The sequence below is a fragment of the Lepisosteus oculatus genome, chromosome 11, assembly GCF_040954835.1.
Source record: "Lepisosteus oculatus isolate fLepOcu1 chromosome 11, fLepOcu1.hap2, whole genome shotgun sequence".
NCBI lineage: Eukaryota > Metazoa > Chordata > Actinopteri > Semionotiformes > Lepisosteidae > Lepisosteus > Lepisosteus oculatus.
The window spans coordinates 41,004,449-41,024,889 of NC_090706.1; the positions used below are offsets into that span (position 1 = coordinate 41,004,449).

The window sequence follows — 20,441 nt, forward strand, 5'->3', positions numbered from 1 at the left end:
ACGCAAATCACCCACAACTTACAGTTAAGCTAAATAAGGAATGTGAGAACGAATGGAACTGCTGGTTCATGTGGTACGTGCAACTGCGTAGGTCCAGAAGCAATTATAAACCCTTGTCAATCAAGTGTCGACTCCTGTCAGTGCAAGGAATCACATTTTCTTCCAAAGAATTTAAGGTTTAAGTAGGTTAAGAGAACTGTCTCAGAAAAACATAAGTAGTTTCCAGGGTTTAAAGGAAGCCATCCCCAAGATAATATAGGCAAGTCTGGTCATTTCTTCCCGCCAGCCCATGAGCAAGAAGGCTTGTGTGCGTGTTCGCCGTTTCTCCGTATGACAGAGATGGGCCTGTAAATCAAATGTCACAGACTTCTTAAAATCCAGCTGGGGTATAACTCAGATTGCAGAACAGACTGCAGCTGTTTGTCCTAATGTCAAACAATTATGCATTAAGATCCTATAAACACTATGTGCTTATAGGAATAAGTACTCCATACAGAATTTAAATTGTGGAGTACTTCTATCTAACAGCTTGATTTTCCAAGTATGCTGTTCAGGTTGAACCAGCAACAAGATGGATCTCCGCTGATACTGGTTACCTTTTTTCAAAACCCGAAAACAAGTGAACCTGTGATGATGCTTACTGACAGAGAGACCCTGCAGCTGCCTTCCTGACTCTCACAGTCATACCTGTTGATGAGAAGCTCACAGAACTTGTAATGTCCCTTGTCGGCAGCGATAGTTAAAGCTGTGTCCCTTGACGAAGGCACTGGTGGTGCGTTGACATCGGCTCCTTTGTCCAGCAGGACTCTGCCCACCTCTGCATAGCCTCCTGATGCAGCCTCCATCAACGGGGTCAAGCCAGTCTGTGGGGCAGGGAGCACACCAGCGTTCTCACAACCACCCCTCAAAAACCCTCACAGCCACATATTGAGGCCTTGCTCCTCAGCAATCCATCAACTTGACTTCAATTTACTGAAAACCACAGATACCCCTTTAACCGTTGAATCCTATCAGCTGTACCAATGCCTTCAACAGGTCTGGTGCAGCAGAAAATGAACACACAATATTCCAACCACCAGCGTGTAGCTAATCCCTTTTCTTCTATTCTGGAATGCCACTGCTATGCAAACAATTTAAAATTAAGATATTTAAAACAATGGAACATTGCACTGATACAAAATGGAAATTGTCATGAAACTGTGGGCACTTGGCTCTAACGCATTTTGATTTAAAAAACATTTCACTCATGTTCTTATTTCAGAATTTAAATTCAACTAGGCTCTCTGTAATTTGAGACTTATATCACTGGTGCAAAACGAGCCCTTTTAATCCCAGCAGCCCACAAATGCAGTACTTATTAGAGTATGGAACTCTGAATATCATAAAAGCTAGACTGTTAATACAATGAATCATAAGGTAAAATAAAGAGAAACACTGTGGCCACCACAGTCGCATTAGGATCAATGCAGAAAAGGCATTCTCTCACATGTGGCTCTCCCCTGTCTGTAGTAGTGAAGACAGGACAGAACTGCTTTTATGGTCTAAATGGAGACTACCAGGTTAAGACCAATTTGTGATTTTAAAGTGTGAGGTGTCTGAAGTGCCCTCTGTTCAGGTACAGCTCCAGGACTCTGGAGTTGCAGACGGACACCTGCCTTGGCCCTGTGCTCCACATTTGCCTTCCTGTCCAGCAGCAAGCTGACCACCTCTGCTCTGCCTTGAAAGCAGGCAAGGGTTAGGGCTGTGTTGCGGTTGGTCTCAATCTGGGCATTGATGTCCGAGCCCATGTCTAGCAGTAACTTCACTGCAGGCACATGCCCATTCATGGCAGCCAGCATCAGTGGAGAAATTCCAAGCTTGCTCCCAGTCCTGCAAACAAAGCATTTCATAGAATAAATTTACAACTGTAAAAGGTGCCCTCTGATTTTCATGTGCACAGAAGAACCTGTTTGGTTCAACCCCATGCTAACATGGCTACACTGAAGTCCAAACGCAACATGCATATAACAATATTCAGCACACAATGACAACGCACTAATAAGTGCATTACAACCTGTGCATGTATGAAATAAAGCAAGCATTATCTAGATTGGATTACTATCTTATGGTTATGTGCAATAAACCAGAATGTACAGTACACAAAAGATGTGTTTTGTATCTTCTGTAATGTGAACAATTCTGTATAGTCCATTTGGTTTAGGTTTTACTTCTCACTAACTATACTTGTTGTATTGTGTATTATTGTATCTTATCTTTACACTGTGCTGTGTTGACTGTGCTAGGCTGCTGTTGCACTGCAATTTATAATAGTATCTTTATAATAAAGTATCTATCCAGAGAGCTAAATTAATGAATTTGAACATTTAGTTACAATACATTTTCAATTTGCCTCAAAGATAGGAATTTATATCAGTGAGGCACAGGGCTCCATTCCTTTTGAGATGCCCGTCACTACAACCACAAGAGACGTGGGAGTCCCTCAGCGATGGAATACCTTGAGTTGATCTCCGCCCCGGCGTTGAGGAGGATCTTGATGATGTTGACGTAGCCCCCAGAGGCGGCCAGGCTCAGCGGTGTGTAGTCGGAGACATTGCGATGCTCTTTATTGGCACCACGCAACAGCAGCAACTCCACAACCTGGAAGGCAGAGTTGAGGTCAGCCTCCGGGCACTGGACCCGACAGCAACAAAACTCGGAGACTTCCAGGAGAACACATTAATACTCCCCACAGCGTTTCATCTGAGCACCTTCACCACCTGCATGACAATCTCAAAAGGAGAGGTTATACTCTTTGCTTTTAATCTGGTGAAGGGAAAAACACGAGACCCAGCGGTACAGAGACTAAGAGCCAGGCTTGGGACAGCTGCATACCTCTTGCCTCCCTCCAGAGCAGGCCAGAGAGAGCGGCGTGTCTTTGGTTCGCTCTGACTGGGCCTCGATGTCTCCTCCTTTGTCCAGCAGGATCTCCACCACGCCCACGTGTCCTGCTGTGGCGGCCAGGATGAGCGGAGTGAAGCCTGGGAAGGGGACAGCATGTCAGACACCTTGCAGGCCCCAGTATTTCCAATAGTAGGATCCATGCTTCACACGCTGCACAGTGGCATTGCCAGGAACGATCACCAGTCTAACCCTAGGAAGACTGGGCACTTTAAGATCTATTTTAAGGACTTGTGAACGTTCAACAAGCAGTCGGGGGGTAACATGAACAGTACCAACCCTTCTTGTCTCTGTGCTCAATGTTGGCCCCGCGCGCTATTAACACCGACACCAGCTCTTCGTGTCCTCCTGCACAGGCCAGCGTCAGTGCAGTGTCGTGGTTGCTTTCCGTCTGCAAATAAACAGCGTGTAAGCAGGGCAGCAGACGTGCAATACAGGCTGCAAAAAGCCGACTGAGGTTCTGACAAGACAGCGTTGGCTATCACCCTGCTTAACTGTAAGAAGGGGAAACATTTAAAACAATGGTGCGTTCTGGGGTTCCATGACTAAATGCTACATCTAGCTAAAAATAAAACACCCCGGCAAGAGGAAAAAGCTCCCCCTGGTGGCCTCCAACGCAGAATTGCACTTCTGAGGGCGCGAAAGTCTTACATGCGCGTCTATGTCCACTGACGGGTAGAGAGGCAGCATCGACGGAGGGGAGACGGCGCTGCTGGGCGTCTGGGCTGGGGGCTGAGGCGTGGGCGAGGGAGTAGTGTTCAACATGGGCACTCGGCTGCTCACCGCTGCAACACAGAGGTGGGGAAACATCAACCACCCACACCGATCCTCTGCCAGGGGGACCCACCGGACCCCGCCGGCTCTGCCCTCTGGCCAGCTCGTCGTGCACAACAGAAGGAGAAGCGAGAAACTCCTTCTCGCTCTCCAAATTAACTTTTGGAACTAGAACAAGGGTAAACGGAAATATCTAACTGGAACGTCTCACCTGCTCGAAGGAATAATGACGTTAAGCAAATTTAAATCAGCTCTTTGCGATGCCCGTGTTCAAAGCAGACAAAGCCTGAATGAACACAAAATGGCTTTTAAGTAACAGCATGAGAAATACTCAAATCTAATATACAAATCTCCTTTGGAATCCTATATTGTACAACACAATGTCAATAAATGTAATCCCTTCAAGATCAAAAACATCTTTTTTTGCCAGAACAAAAAAAGCAAGGTACACTTAGCTTGCTGGTGTTAAAATGTCCTATGATGGAAAGGGCCTAACTGGCCCTCCATAGGTTGTTTTTGCACTGAACACCGTTGACAAATTGAGGAACGCAAAAATTCTCCGCACTAGACTCGTTTAAGTCACGAGTACTCTGGACAAATTTTCAGCTTTCATTTTCCACCTGCAACAGCGATGACTTTAACAGTTAAAGTAGTTTTAACAGCTCATAAAGTTGCAGGAATAGAACATGCTTTAAAATGTTCAGAAGTAAAATTAACATGGCAAAGGAGTGCAATAAAAGGGGAAAAAATGGAACAATTGCTGGCCTTATGGATTAAAGATCTTGACAACAGAAACGCTCCTACCAGGAGGAAGAAAGCTACAAGCTTGCATAATGAGCTGGAAGAGGAAGATGCTGCAATGAAAAATGACTTAACGCTGTAAAGCTCGAATTGAGTCTGGATGTTAAATTTATCCAATGTCCTGGCTGGTAAAGCATCGGTCAACTTAAAATACAAAACATTCTGCCGGATAATTGACACCACTCTCAATTTTCAGCGAGAAAACGGCAGCAGTGTGGAGTAGGCGTGAGGGCTCTCGATTTATAACTGGAAGGGTGTGGGATGCTGCTGTACCTTTGAGCACAATATGTCACTCATATTGTTCCTGTAAAAACTGCAGCTGTATACATGGAGACCAACACAAGGCATTTTGCATGAAAGAGCGAGTTAAATTAGTAAAGAACGGTTCTCTCCAGCTCCAAAAGCAGCCATATACTTATTTGGCATTTCTGTTGATGCACTACATCTTTCCAACTTGACCACCCTGCATGATTACAGATTTCACTCATGCAGGAGGTCAAGGAGACCCTGCAGGTGTTACACAGGCCAGTGTGAATCATGGATCGGGCAATCCTGATCTCGCACACACAAGCCAGACAAACACCAGTGATTTCTGGAGTGTACAGGACTTTGTTCAAGCCTACCGGCCGCACCAGAGAACGTTCCATCTTGGACTAGGGATACCATAAATCCAAGCTGATTTTAGAAGTGGTTCCTCAAAAGTGTATCCGGTTCACCTTAATCAGTAAAGGTGCTGCTCTGTGGGCAAAGCTTGTGCCCTGTAGCTCAACAGCTGCTATAATGAGTTATGTCAACTCTGGATTCCTACCTGGAAGTCCCTATGTGACTTCAAGACTCTTATATGACAGGGTGTAGAACCTCCACCTGCTGCAGAGTCTACAGGATGAAAAGCTGCAGATGGCCGTGACTGTGAATGTTTCAGAAGAACATGTGCATAGTCCTCATCCCTTTGCTGGTACAGGAATGACAGTAGTGCAACTAGTTTAACTGACAGCTCCAAGGGGGGGCCTATAACAAACCATGGAGTGCAAAACAAGTATCAGATGTTAAAACTACACCGGAAACAGAAGAAACTGGAGTGTACTAATTTCCTCCTTTCTGCATTAAAATGTCTAACATGCAATTTCAGAACCCAATCATTTTGATTGGACAAGAGTAAGCCCAACAGGGTGCTGAAAAACAATTCAAGGCACATCATTTCAGTAGAATATTTTCAACCATAAATTATAAATAAAAACCAAACTTCAGATATACACTAAACTCCTCTGCTGTTAAAAAAAAAGGTCATACTGATTTGATCTTTTGTCAAGTGTGCAGCACATCCTCTCTGCTCTGGTCAATTCAAGGTCCTCTACAGCACCCTGGTGGCTTTCATTTCAGCTGAATTACATAACTGAAGACCTAACTGAACGGACAGGTTGCTTAACTGGAATGTGAGACAGTTCTTTTTCTACTAAAATATTTGGGATTTAATGTTCCTTATTAAATGTAATAGTTGAAAGGCAATCTCCAACATTTTTAAGAGCTGAATTAGCCTGTATAAAGAATGTTGAGTCATGGATTATTTTCAGGAAGGTTATATTTAGTTTTCAAATCACAACCTTTCCAATTACATGCACTATGAATTATTGAAAACTTACAGTTTCCAGCTTTACTCTATTGAAAGCACAACAAAAAATAACTGGTACGTCTGCTGTAGGACTACTTCATCAGGGAAGAAACCGATTTTAAGACTTGCTTTGCAACACACCTGCAACAAGGCTTTCAAAATGTAATGTCCACAAGCGATTTAAACCAAAAATTGCATAACCTTAATGAACTTAATGTAGTAAAATTCTATGCTAGGAAAGTTGTAATTAAAAACCCTTAGGTGTGCCACCATCATCAAAGAACCAACAAAACTTTAAGATAAAAAACTGAAAACAAATGTGCTTTTACCAAAACAAACCTAAACCCGAGTCCTGAGACTCAACACCAAAGACAGTGCAGGTTTCCTGTGTGGTCCTGGACAGGATCAGCAGGCAACACCAGAGCCGGTCCTCAGAAGACAAGGAGAGCATTTTAATCAAACCATACCCATCCTCCCACCACTAACAAAGTGCAGCAACCACTATTTATCCCTGGAGCCTGCGTTCTTAAGTGCAACTGCAGTCAACAAGATTTGAGTGCAACTTTAAAACAAACACTAACCAGCTGCTAAATGAATGACATTTGCCAGCTCAATTAAATCGTTACTCTCTACACTAAATACAACCCAGTGCAGAGCATACAGAATTGAATTTAGCACTGAAAAAGTACAAGGTATTCCATGTATCAGGGAAAAGATCAGGATTTTCAATTTCATATTAAAAAAAGTGTTTTAAATACTCCCTAGTTCAAGGCGTGATAAATAAAAGCCCCTTTGCACTTTTTAATAAACATCGGTCTATAAAGTCACAATGGGGAACCAAAAGGAGAACAAATGAACACCACTTTAATTCTGAACATTAATTAATTTATTACTCTTATGAATGAAGCAGGAGGTGAGGTGTTAACCTTGGTCCTGCCTTCCCTACTCTCAATGCACTGCAATACTCCCAACAATATGCAGAAAAACATCTAAAAAGGGGCTCAGTCAACGGACAGCTCACTAACACACGGGCCCTGTACAGAACAGGAACAGTGTAGCTGTGCTGGCGCGCTTGTTCACATATCGGTGCGTCACCACTGGTGAATCGGTGTCGTCTTAATGCCGCATTGCTGCCTAATCAAGTCTTTACAGCAGCATTGTTGGTGGGTATTTCTGTAGTTTTCATTTTTGACAGAAAATGCTTTTTTCAGTCTGTAGCATGCTGCGAAATATTGGCTCGGGGTCTGTGCACCATTCTCCTTAATGTCAGGTGCCGTTAGCCCAACCTGACCTACAGTAGGTGAAGCTAATGCCCGTTTTAAACTCCGCCGTTAATGACATCATCAATGTACCTGAGCTTCAGTGGAACAGAACCCGACGACACCACGCCCTGCAGGAGTCGAGTCTGAGGCCCTTGGCCTAGAGGATCCCCCTTTCTGCAAACCCCTCTCAGCCCAGCTGCTGGCCGAAGCCCTTGTACACTCTGCTGCCTCTGGCTCAGCTAAAAATGCACAATTGGTCAATTTAATAAAATGTTCTGAAACTAAGTAGTAAGTGCTATCATGAAAGCAAAACCCACAACTTTCACGTAATTTACATTTTAGCCATGTTGTACTGCACTTGATTAAAAAGCAGGAAGCCATGTTAAAGATTTTAGAGAGGAGGCAGATAATGAACCTGGCCTTCTGAATGGTACCGCAGTATAACCGGTGTGCAGTCCTGCCTAAACAATTGGCTCAAACTTATTAGGAACACATGCTAATCATATCATGGAAATAGCTTGAATACATTATATTATACATTGATCCATAAGGTCTAATGATGACCAGTTCATAGAACCAGAAAGATAATTAGGATAATAATAATGCCCTACTGAACAGTTATGAAAGATACCATAAGGTCTATGAACTAGATAAAAAGGCAGAAGTTGATTCATATGCTGCAAATATGCCTGCTGATGAACAATAGTTATCTTACTAAGTACACTGCTCCTATCAGAGTGCTGATCTTTTACAGCAATAAAGTATGGCACAGTTTTCATGGAGCTAAATCACTTCTACATGTACTATTCTTCCTTAACACAGGAGTTTCCTAGGAAACTACAAGTAGTTTATACATGTAAAAATATGCTTATTACAGCTTCTAAACATTATGCAGTACTGTCAAGAAACCATTAAATTCAGGACTGGTAGACAGACCCCTCTCGATTGTAAAAGCTCTTAAACGAGATGGACCATACCATATTTCAGCACCAGAACATGAACAAAGCTTTTTACTGTCCAGATGTGCATAAAGACTGTAAAAAACATGCAATCTCTGGTGCCATCACTCTGTTAGGAAGTAATTTCAATTTTCATCTACTTCCCAGAAAAGGTTCCCAGTGCAAAAATTGAGGTTTCTCTTCAACTCATTACAAAATTTGTTGAAATCATTCTTCATAACATCATTGCACATTCATTTATTCCACTCAAAGGATCAGTGTTAATATAATTTCAAATGGATTAAAAAAAACATTTGTAAGACCAGAAAGTTGCATTGTAAAATATTTTGGTCTTCTTCAAACCAAAATATTAGCTTCAGGTTTAAAAATCATACTGAAATAACATGGATACCACAGAGACATTTAAACTTTATTTCGGTAAATCTTCACCTAGCACTTTTGCTTCAGCTTAATCGAATTACAACTTAAGTAATTTTAAAATGCTCTAATACTGGGGCCAAATAACAGGTTTTCAATTACTACCTGGAACAGGGGAACAATGCAGTTTGATCAAGTATGAGACCATGAGATTCAGGAGCCCAGCTCTGACTCGCAGCTCTAAGTTACTGATCTGTGTAATCGTTCCCAAGATAAAACACTAAGGAAGGCAAGAGTTCTTGATCATTTGGACCTGCCTATTTCTGTCAACCTGCTCTTGTTAGCCTTGGTCTGCACAAGCACTACAGTGTGTTGAAAACCTTCAAAGCTCTCCACGTGGGCCAGACCTACCCGCTGGACTGACTTCCTTCCACAGCAGAGACTGAGAAGACGTGAGAGTGCTACACAGAGGTCGGGGTTTCCATGCAACGCCACTCCACTACCACCACCCCCCCCAAAAAAAGGCTCTCACCGAAGCTTTTTAAAATATTTAGTGTATGGCTGCTGGTGTAAAGCACGAAAAATAAAAGTGAAAACTTGTTCTTAACCCACCTGCCATTATGTCATCTAGGGTGTCAGTGAGCGTCTGAGCTGGCGTGGCCACCATTAAGCCATCTGGAGCCTGGGCCAAGAGGCCCGGTCCCAGCCCCGCCAGCTGCTGCTGCTGCTGGCTAACCAACACCCTCTGCAGGTCGGGGCCGCTGCCGGGGCAGTCGGCGCTACTGGTGAAATCGGTGGACTGCTGGGAGGCCAGAGGCTGGATGGGGACGAAGCCCGTCTGAACGGGAGCAGGGGGGCCTTGCTGCTGCGGTGGGGGAGGGGGAGGCGGCTGCTGAACGTCCCTGTACAAGATGGTGTCCACCTGCGGCAGCTTGGAGAAGTCCTCCTCCTCTTCCTCCTCCCGCCCCGGCTCGGCCTCCTCCGTGTCCGAACCCTGCGGGGGCAGCTGCCCAGAGTCCTCCTTCAGCCCCTTGGCCTCCATGTACTCTTTGGTGAACTGCTGCTGGGTCTTGAGCTGTAGCTGCCGCTCCACCTTCTGCAGCTCCTTTAGGATCTTTTTCTTCTTCTGCACTTGCTCTTCGCGGCTCTTCTTGAGCTCTTCGATCTTGTCTTTGGTGAGAGGCTCGCCCTGGATGAGCTCCAGCGACTGCAGCTGAGCCTTCTCGATGGCGCTGATCCGCTGGCCCAGCTCGTTCAGCTTGCCCTCGGTCTCCTCCACGATGCACTCCAGGGGCTGGTAGGGGTGGAAAGGTGGCAGGAGGTCTTGCTCCGCAGTGACCTGCAGGGGGCTTGACCTTTGCTTGGATGCACCTAAGCACATGGAAAAATAAACGATTTGGAGGAAAAAAAATAAAAATGGGGGAAAAAAAGCCATGCAAAAAAATTACTCGCCCACAAAAATTGAAGTGTCACATAAAAAAAACGCATGTCTGCTTAGCATAACGTGGTTAAAGCGGGCAATGGCTTCGTTATGAACAAAGCGCCTGATGAGCCAAACAGCCCAGCCTCTACCCAACAGAGGCTGCTGGAGAGAAAGACCTCACAAACCCAAAAGCCATCACAAGAACACCAGAGGCACAAAACCAGTGAGATCTGTTTGCTAGGCCCTGACCAAACTCAGCTCACCTAAACCACTGAACATTTCACAGCTACAATGACTGTACTTCTGAGAAAAACCATCATTCAGTACATGACGGTTACATACACGCCTAGTCCTGGTTCCAAAACCCCCCATGCCTGAAGAACCAGGTCCCTGCTGAGCTGCTCTTCAGGAGCTGTGACCACAGGAACAAGCCGTCAACCTCAGTGGAAGTCGGCAAGGGGAAAGCCCTAACAACTGATGATGTTTAGATTCTGAACATTTGTGCATGAACAGAAGTAACCCAATTACACCAAAGACCTCATAGCATGCCAGTTGCACTACAGTGAAAATCATCTAAACAGTGAGCATTCTGAAAATGTTTTAATGAACATGACCTTTAATTTCTTTACAAAACTACGAGCCAAGAGAAATTTAAAATTCTTGCAGCTCACTGTCAAGGGCTTAAATGATCTTGCACCCACATACAGCAGTGAACTGTTAACCATCTATACACCTACAGATTTGCCATCTTTGGATTCTGGATCTCTTACAGTTCCCAAAACTAGGTTCTGTACCCTGGGGAGATGTGCAGAATCCTCACCAATAAATACACATAAAATGATCTGTAAATGAATGTATTTTGAATGTTTACGGTTTGACATTCACAAATGAGGTTTCAAGTCTCACTGCCAGAGCAAGAGGTCCTAGGAACAGAGATGGCTATAATGACAAGAGGATTGTCATACTAATATTAACTCACTAAATTCTTAACTGAGCAAAGCTCCACAGCCAAAATGTTGTATTTTCTTTTCAGCATGGAATAAACCTTTACCTGCTCCTGTACTTGGGACTACAACAGTCCACTGCTGTCCCATGTGCATAAGGTGAAGAAACATAGCAAATATAGTGCAGGCAAAACACTCACTTACAGTAGGTTCCTGTTTACATAGTATTAGCATTATACACCCAGAGACTAAGGAGCGTTCTTCTGACCTGAAGGGTCAGTAAGATGTCACAGCTAACACTGACCATACAGAGACGCAAAATGAGCTTGAATGCGACCAGGCAGCCAAGCAACACCAGTTCATCTTACAGGCAACCAAAGTACTGCTGGCCCTTTACCATCTACAACTATTCAATGGAAAATGCTCTTCATTGGCGAAATGTGCTCCCTCCTCACTCCTAATGCATTTCTAAGCTCTCAAAGGCAGTTATTTTAACACTAATATGGGGTTTCTGGTTTCTTGCTTTAGAACAATACCTTTATTCAAATGCAAAAAAATTTACTCATGAGTCTAAAAATATGACATCACACAGAACCATGCAGTAGCTCCACTTGGGCTGCACTTTTGATTCATTGTGTAGCAAGAAGCACTATCATCCCCTTTACACAGACAGGTTAACTGTTAGCTCCTTTTAATGCGGCTTTAAAAGCATTTTGACAACTTGGGTTATTCAGCTCAGTTAACCTGCAGTATCTAGCAAACCACAGAAGGCCACATCTGCCCAGCGCGGCCATTTAAAAACTGGAACCGAGCATCACAGCAAAAGCTACAATAAACGTTTACATTTCTCAGACTCACAGCACTGCTGTAAAAAAGATTGAAAAAGCTCTGCACAAACCAGTCGGCACTTCAGGTATCACTTAGCATTACTGCATTTTCCCTGCACTTAGTGTAATAAGAGTAACCTTAGCTTTTCAGAACCAACTACCCCTCACAAAACACCACATTGAAATCACAATCAGCCAAGAGAGAAACTGGCACTGAGCTCAGAAATGCTGTGCTTCACACAGCATCAATGCAGAGGAATGTCTGGTGATTAAATTGTGTTAATAAAAGATCCTTTTTGTATTATATTTGTCTAACTGATCTATAAGAAATTAGGATCAGTAGGTATGAAGAGTACACAGCTACGTCTTAATTATGCATCATTCCATGGGTAATCACAATACAGTATGGTGGTGTTAGGAATTTTGCTACACAGATGCATAAGTTATGATGTAAGTCTTGGATTCATTTTTTCCACCATTTGAATCCCCCACTATTAAAGGAAATTCCCATATTTACAAATCAAGATGGTAGTTTTTCTATGATAGGAGTTTGTTAAAATTAGTGAACTTGGTGTCTGAAGAGGAAGGAAGTCATTTTTGTAGAGTAAAGCAGAAACCAAAATTTGAAGTTTAAAAGCCTGGCTACACTGGGCAGATGTACTTTTGCACAAAACAGTAACACTAGAGAATGTTTTGGAAAGGCTTTCGAATACAGCTGTTTAAAGCAACCTCAGAAGACACCAAGATCTCAGTACAGTGATGAAAAAGGAGAGTAACAATATCTGACTGGGCTAACCCTCAAATGTTATCATGGCATAAATTTAGAATCTAAATATTGAAGCAGACCTAAGACTCACATAATACATCAAGAGTGAATTAATTTTACTTAAAATCACTGTAGTCTAACTTTTTAGCTTGTTTATCACAGCAGTGTAGATCTCAATAATGAGTATCACACTAGCCAAATTAGTGTTGCAAATGAATGTGAACCTCAAGGCTAATACAAACCATCACATTCATAAATGGTCCTAGAAATTCATGAACTCCAGCAACACATCGCCTCAGTGTGTAACAGTATTTCAGCTCAAGAACCTCAAAGAAAGCAAAGCAGGACCCAGGACAAAATCCCAGGAAACCCCAACATAGTAAACAATTTGATCAGTAACTAATCTGCAGAAACCCCATTTTTGCTATATGGACCAACTAAAAAAAAAAACTAAGAAAAGATTTTTTTAACCCATGAACCCCCTACTTCTGCCAGGGGAACATCACCCCACAACCTAAGCAGAGAGATGGCAGTGAGCCTTACACTAAGGCAGGGCAGGGAGCACCTATCAGCCTTTCCAAACGGATATACGCGATTGAGCTACAATCCTGGATCATTTTCACATGCTTGCAGGCTGAACACGTTTCAGACAATTTAAAAGTTCTTTGAATATTTACTAATTGGCTGCTATACTTAACATGCACTTTCCACTTAAAAAAAAACCCTCAATATATTTTCATAATCATTAGTGACTATACTTTCACAGCACTACAGAAACGTGAGCACCGATTTTACTAATTCCTCTAAGGGAGATACTTGATGTCTAGCCTAGGCCAGGTTATTATTAGTCTGGATTGCCATACATAAGCACCATGTAAGATATTCATCTGTTCTTGCTTAAAGATTTCTTGTACTGATTTCATCCAACTTAAAACCGTTCCACTCTGCATTGAAGACTTTTTTTTAAATACTGAAGGGAACCAAACAGGGCAAGAATGATTTTATAACCAATTAAACTGATCCAGTCTACTAAGCAGAGCGATAATACAAACTATTCTCAGTTGGTAAGCAGCCAAAGGCTAAACAAATGCTCAACCAAGAAATTAACATCATTTTCATACAACTGTCAACCTTTTAAGGTCCAAGATGTACACGTACAAAGGTACAAATTAGTGGGACCCTGCACCTCAGTATATGCTGGGGAAGGAGGAGTCTCAGTTTTTTTTTTAATAAACTGTATAACATAGCAGGGAGAAGAGTGAGTCCACAAAGAAGGCAGCAAGTAGCACAAAGGTAATGGAATGTTTTGGAATTTGTCACAAATTACTTCAACAAAACTTTCAGGAAGTACTGCATGGAATCTCAGGTAAAAGAAAATGCCTTTCCTTTCTTTGAAGATGCCAGAATGTCATCATAATTCATAACCGTTTTAACTTATTTATTTTTTTTAAGTACAAAATGTAGTGCAAGAGAAAAGCCTCAAGTGCTATATTTAATACTTCCTTGGAAAAGGACAATTTTCAAGATTCTTGTTTAAAGGAATAGCGTCTATTGATGTATAAACACCTGGCCCCAAGGGTACATTGAGCCAAAGAGTTGGGCCTTTAAAGCGTATAAACTATGAATGTGGAATTGATTTAAAGGTATTTAATTAAAAGGTACCCCACAAAATGTGCTCTTGCCACACTTCCTCTGAGCTCTGGATTCTGCTTGTAATTTTACTGGGCATCACATTGTCAGCTTAGACGCAGCCAACGTTTCACGTGTTTATCCAACAGGCTCGCGACAAATTAATCTGTAGAAAACGGTTTTAAACGGTTTCAGTTAACCATAGGTTATTTACATTTTCAAACCTCACTAAGGTTTTTATATTTCCAGCTATTTTTAAAATGTATTAAAACAATCTAGATTAGTTCAGTTATATCCCCCCCCAATTTACAATGCAAATCGTGAGACCAATTTGCACTGCAGACGTGAACTGGTGATTAAAAACCTGTGCTAATCCAGTGCTCCCTATATTGCTCCACTGACAGAGCATTTGTGAGAAAAAAACAATACACAAGACTGCAGCTTTCAGGATCCATGAACAGCTTTATTAGATACACCTGACCTGCTGATGTCATGTCATGGCCACTTACCATGCAGTTTTCAGTGCTAAAAGTTAAAGCCTGTGCAACATGTCAGCCCTGCCAGCTCGGCACTGCAGGGTGTTTGGAATTTCTCCTCTTCATGAGCGTAGCAAACATCCACACGATCCTGCAGCCTCGGCTGTTCCAGGTTCTACCAACACGGCAGTCTCCACTGCCTTCAATGGCACTGGCCTTAGGTGTCCTCAAGGCAGAAGACTGCCAAGTTCATATCTAAAGCTGGTACAGCCGAGGCCGTTATAAAAGTAAGTCTGCCGTGCTAACGAGGATGGGAACTGAAAGACTTGGCCCCAGACAAGGATAAAAGGCTTGAATGATGACCAAGCCAGTCAGAAAAAAATATTTTGTCACGTTCAAGCTCACGTTGGAAACTGAAGTATGCATAAAAAGCATTTTATTTACAATGATGGTTCTCAAAAATGGGTCACTAAAAACAAAATAAAATATGAATACCCCGATTGCATCCACGTGATTAGTAACAAGCACATTTTTCTAGAAAGCGATTTTACAGTTTGACATTGTGCTACATTACAGCAGCAGAAGCTGCCAATTTTGAGAGGGGAAGAAAACCTAGGACATCCAAACACTCATCAAAACAAAGGACTGCAACACCAGAGAAATGTCACCACCACCACCAACAGGTAAACAAATGTCTTCAAAGAATGAAATGCTCAGGACTAAAAGATAGGGTGGGGCAGAGGAGAACTAAAAACCCGGTTTCCTTGTAAACCTTCTGTAGAAGATAGTGTGGTGATCAGCTTGGCTAACTCACAGCTCCAAAGACCTGGGTCAGAGTTTGGGAATGATGTTCTCTCCATGTGTTGTCTAGGTTTGAGCCATGTGTTCTGGTCTCCTCCCACACTACAAGTGTGCAGTGAAGGAATAACAGGATAATATAAATTGTCTGTTTCTGGGGAGGTAGTGGGGTTACAATGCACTATCCCCAGTATGACCTGTCTGCCTACAGGAGTTTTTTCAGAAACTATTACAGTTTCAAAATTTTATTCAAGTTCAAAACATGAGGAGACACACTGCTCATAATTATGGCCACAGCACATGTAGTCACACTTCTAGTAATCCGTTACAAAAATGAAAGTAGCTACAGTCTCAAAAACAAGTCACATTTCAAGCATTCATCCAGTTTAATACCAGCTCCCATATTTTAACTACTCTAATTGTTGTGCTCATAAAGTTAACATTTCACTTGAAACGTCAAATTGCTCTGAATTAAAGAACTTTACCAATTTAAAAAAGTATAGTCTAAGCTGGATAAAGCTGTCATTACGAGTCGAACATCTGGCACTTTTTAAAACAAATGTTTTAATGATTCAATGAAGCAAATATTTTTCCAGGAACTTGCGTGATTGTTTATTTAGTTTTTCTACAGATTTCTCAAAATCAACGTACGAAGTAAAACCTGAAGTTTTGAAATAGGTAGTATCCGTGCCTGGTATCTTGGGACATTCAGAGATAAAATCAAGCACTACATCATCCATCTGCTATGGCTAAATATTTGCAGGGTTATAATCATAAATACACAGGGCATAGAGGGGATTCTGTCATAATAAAACCCTCTTTCTCTTAAAAGTCACCAAGCTATGTTAAACAGCATTTATACACATTAAGTCCACGTTAGTGCCTGGTACTTCATTTAAAACATTTGAGTATGGTTCTGGAGATCAGCTATTCAGTGTAGACATTCCTGTGAGACTGCCCTGTTTCTAAAAGAATGATTAGTAGTCAAGGTCAAACACTGAAATGCATCCCACAGTTCATAAGATCTTTTTTGTTACAGCTGTGGTCTAAATTTTATAACGGGTTTAGTGCAAGGTTTTTCACATTGCTCTCATAGCAGGGGTTAATATTAAGAGTATACTTCAGGACTGAAGCCTGACTACTTCTACCTTGTTTCGGACATGTACTCTGACACTTGTGCAATCTGAGTTACTACGCCAGAACGTCATGCACGACGGGTCACGGGTCGCGCCAGAAGCAGTCCCCAGCTGAGGGGAGACACCAGACACTCAGCCCTGTTTTCCTGGATCTTACTAATTCTGAACTTGAACTGTAACCTGCAAAGACAAAAACATCCAGATTACTGGATGATTGACTTCTTAGATTCCTCCTCACTGACTAGAGGAAACCTACAAGGTAATGGCAATGAATGGACTCATCAGACATTTAGGGTAAGGGGCTGTCGCTTAGTGTTGAAGACCAATTTCGCTTTTTAAATCCACCGAACAATTTCACCCATTTCTATTTAGGATATGTTTTGTGTGGGCACTGTGTGTTCTTTTATCATTGGTTTACCACGTGGGATTATATTATAAAAACATTCTTACCTTATATTAATATTGCATATTTTTTTGCTTGTACCCAGGCCGGTGCAAAGACAGAGCATGAGTATTAAATGAACATGATCAGGTGGGGTGGTAACAGACAACATGGCTATCTCTCCCTTACTTAGCTTCTCTCGAGGGGATATCTCACTTTAATAAGCCCCCCTAGAGGCCTCTGGAACTGAGAAGCGGCACTTACTGCACCATTCGGGCTCCCCAGACCCTACAAGCTGGAGCCCACCCCTACTCAAGTGCAGCAGGTCATTTCAATACAGAGCAACGCTGAAGTTGCCCACAGCTTAGGAAGCCGTCCGAACCAGAAACCGGGTTTTTGGTGCTGTCTGTGCGGGGAACAGAGCGGCAGGGAGGGGGGCCGGGGCCAGAAGGCCGCAGCACTGACCTTTGTTTGCGACGGGCGGCGGGGCAGCGATGTTGGAAGGAACTCGGTCCGGCTCCTGGGGAGGAACCACCATCGCCAGGGCCTGGAATGGAACACGAGGAACCTGGAGGAGGGGAGAGGGGCAGTTCTTCACACCGACCCCCACTGCACAGGCCCAGCTACAGCCCCCTGTGCACCACACACCTCCCCCCAGCAGCACCGTGCACACAGATACCAGAGCTCGGCCCACAGGAGGAGCCGAGCCTCTGAGCTGCAGTGAACAGCTCTTAGAAGACAGTGCAAAGGAACTTCACGAGAAAATGGAAGTATTTTAAAAGAAAGCATTACCTGCTGATTTTTTTCTAAAGGTTTAATGCTTGATAACTGAGAAAACGGGGAAAAAATAAAAAGTTAAAGAACTAGAAAAGGCTCAGGAAGACCCTTTACTCTACTAATGTATCCCACAGGGTTTGAGCACAAATTTATAAAGGATCTGGTCAGGTCGCTACGTATAAGCCCTAAACAAAGGATTACTGCAACACAGCAAAGTTGTACTTCTCTGAATCTTCAGCAGATCTTTCTACTAAACCACAAGGTAAACGCAGCTGATGAACCTGCAAGTTTGTGAAAGATGTGTGAGGACTGTAAAACTGAAGATCTACGATATGCTCCTTACCTGAGACTGGTCATGAGAGGGAGGAGTGAGCTGGGACAGGTCAGGTGCAGGAACTGAGAGGATATTGTTTGGGTAGTCTAGCAGGTAGGACACAACGTTCGTGTGGCCCCCTTTAGCAGCTTCAATGAGCATGGTTGATCCATCCTGCGTTATGAGAGAGTGAAAAGTGAAATTACCAAATGGTCCAACAACTAGCACAGTAAAGGCTCTCTTTATGCTCCACCTCCGACAGTTCACACTGATAGATTGAAGATGAAAGTAACACAGGGGTATGACCCCTACTGCTGGAAAATACAATAAAATAACGTGCAATTTAAGGACAGAAAGCATCAGGCATTCTTCCTTTGCTTTGTCAGCATCCCAGTGCGAATTACTTCATGAGTCATAAGAACGAACTAAAATGTCAACTCGTTTCTGGCACCTTTATCACAGCAGCAACCTGTAAAGAGTTCTGGTTACTGTTTTGGACGGACCGTGGATTTTGAAATGGATGGGCTTTATTCCTGTGGGAGAGCACTCTCTCGCACACCGAGGGGTAGCGGTGCTTTCGCCTGCTCGCCCACAGCAGCGGAGGGCCAGGGCGCGAGCGGCACTCACCTTCAGCCTGTGTGTCGGGTCGGCCCCGTGAGCCAGGAGCAGCTCCACCACGGCCAGGTGTCCTCCCGCACAGGCCAGGGACACCACAGTGTGGTCATTGTTAGCTGTGGCTCTGTTCACATTAGCACCTGCAGCAACACGCACAACACGCTGTTAATATCCCCAAGAAGGAGCTGCCCGCGAGCCAGCCTTGTATACCAGCGATTTTACATTTCCAACTAAGGTTGCTGAAGGGCTCACTTGAGCAATGTCCTGAATGCTAATGCACCAACAGTTACATTTCATACAAGTAGAAAACGACAGGGCAGCAAAACAAAGCTACAGCTATGAATCCCCGAAACAGGAAAGATGGATTTGTACCTGAAAGGAAATGAACACAATGACAGAATGTCAGGCAAATTAAAAGTAGAGAACTCCTAAGGAATAGATGTGCAACCCTCCTTAATGGAACACGGATAAGTGAATTCTTGCTCTTTTGGTAAACAGAAGCTAACTGATTCGACGATTTCATCCAGGTGTTACTTGAAGAAAGCCACACCCCCACGACCCCCTGGGCAACAAGATGACTTAAGTCATTTGAACAGACACTTGTGGCAGCACGAACATCCACTAAGGTGCCAGTCCACTGCGAGGTTACAGCGTGAAACAGGCTATACCAGGCACCTCATTTTGAGCTCTGTTAGTGGGGAGCTTGTAGTGGCGAACGGAGTGTGAAAGAAGAGTGAAGATCACTTTAAGATGCAGCTCTTACCCACCTTTACTGATTAAGAACTGTACAGTACACAAGTGGCCTGCTCTTGCAGCCTTCATCAGGGGTGTTCTCCCTCCCTCCGATTCGTGTTCCTACAGAAAACAAGAAAAAACTGTATTCCCACCTGCCACTGCAAGTCCAGCTCTAGTGTAACTGTGTTCCAGAATAAATAGGTTTTTATTCTAAAAGTGATGCAATGCCACCCCCCATTATTGCTCTCGATACTTCTCAGAATTGCATCACAGCAGCACATTCTGTTAGGTGAGAGATTACAGGCAGTGCTCCTTAGAAAGATCAAACCATGACCCTCAGGCAAACTTTCACTTACTGCTGCTGGAGGGAGGGGCGACATATTACAATTAGTCCCTTTCCAACTAAATGATTTTTCAGACAAAGATCACAAAAAAAAGGTCTTTTATCGTGTGAGAAAAATAGTATCCATTTTGCACCGGTAAAAGGAGCAGACAGAAGTCGTACCAGGTCAGCCCCAGCCTGGAGAAGCACGTCTGCGACATCCGTGTGACCATTCTCGCAGGCGTACGTCAGTGCAGTGTCCCCGGTTGCTGTGGTGGCATGAACATTTGCACCTGGAACACAAGATTGTACGTAGAGCAGGTCAAGCTGGGGACACAAACAGTGCTGTGACTTTTACACTCGGCTCCAAGTGCTCAACAAACCAAGACAAGCGTTATCCAACAACTCTGCCACGGCCGAGCACCCCGATCACTTCAGGGTTAGCAAGTTACTACCTTCGGTGTAAGCTATCGAAGTATCCATCAGCTGGTATTAGCATGCAAACTTTATATGGGGCTTTTACTGCACATATGGTTCCCTGTACTGGAGTTATCAGACTGTCACAGATAGTAACTGGAATATAATGGAAGATTGTTTCA

At 43.3% G+C, this 20,441-nt stretch overlaps 1 protein-coding gene across 11 annotated transcripts in view; it reads right to left on the reverse strand.

The window, feature by feature from the left end:
• Nucleotides 1-20,441, reverse strand: part of ankhd1 (ankyrin repeat and KH domain containing 1) — a 66,194-nt gene that overhangs the window by 10,861 nt on the left and 34,892 nt on the right. For 9 of the 11 annotated variants that reach the window (XM_069195352.1, XM_069195349.1, XM_069195348.1 and 6 more), the window contains 12 exons: nucleotides 20,026-20,135; nucleotides 19,553-19,640; nucleotides 18,798-18,925; nucleotides 18,201-18,344; nucleotides 17,546-17,648; nucleotides 9,312-10,070; nucleotides 3,589-3,722; nucleotides 3,217-3,328; nucleotides 2,872-3,017; nucleotides 2,495-2,637; nucleotides 1,656-1,869; nucleotides 688-863 (listed from right to left, as the gene is read on the reverse strand). In XM_069195352.1, the coding sequence (XP_069051453.1) occupies nucleotides 688-863; nucleotides 1,656-1,869; nucleotides 2,495-2,637; nucleotides 2,872-3,017; nucleotides 3,217-3,328; nucleotides 3,589-3,722; nucleotides 9,312-10,070; nucleotides 17,546-17,648; nucleotides 18,201-18,344; nucleotides 18,798-18,925; nucleotides 19,553-19,640; nucleotides 20,026-20,135 (2,257 nt within the window). The remainder of the gene's footprint in view (nucleotides 1-687; nucleotides 864-1,655; nucleotides 1,870-2,494; nucleotides 2,638-2,871; nucleotides 3,018-3,216; nucleotides 3,329-3,588; nucleotides 3,723-9,311; nucleotides 10,071-17,545; nucleotides 17,649-18,200; nucleotides 18,345-18,797; nucleotides 18,926-19,552; nucleotides 19,641-20,025; nucleotides 20,136-20,441) is intronic. The other 2 variants (XM_069195356.1, XM_069195355.1) reach the window with 1 other exon arrangement.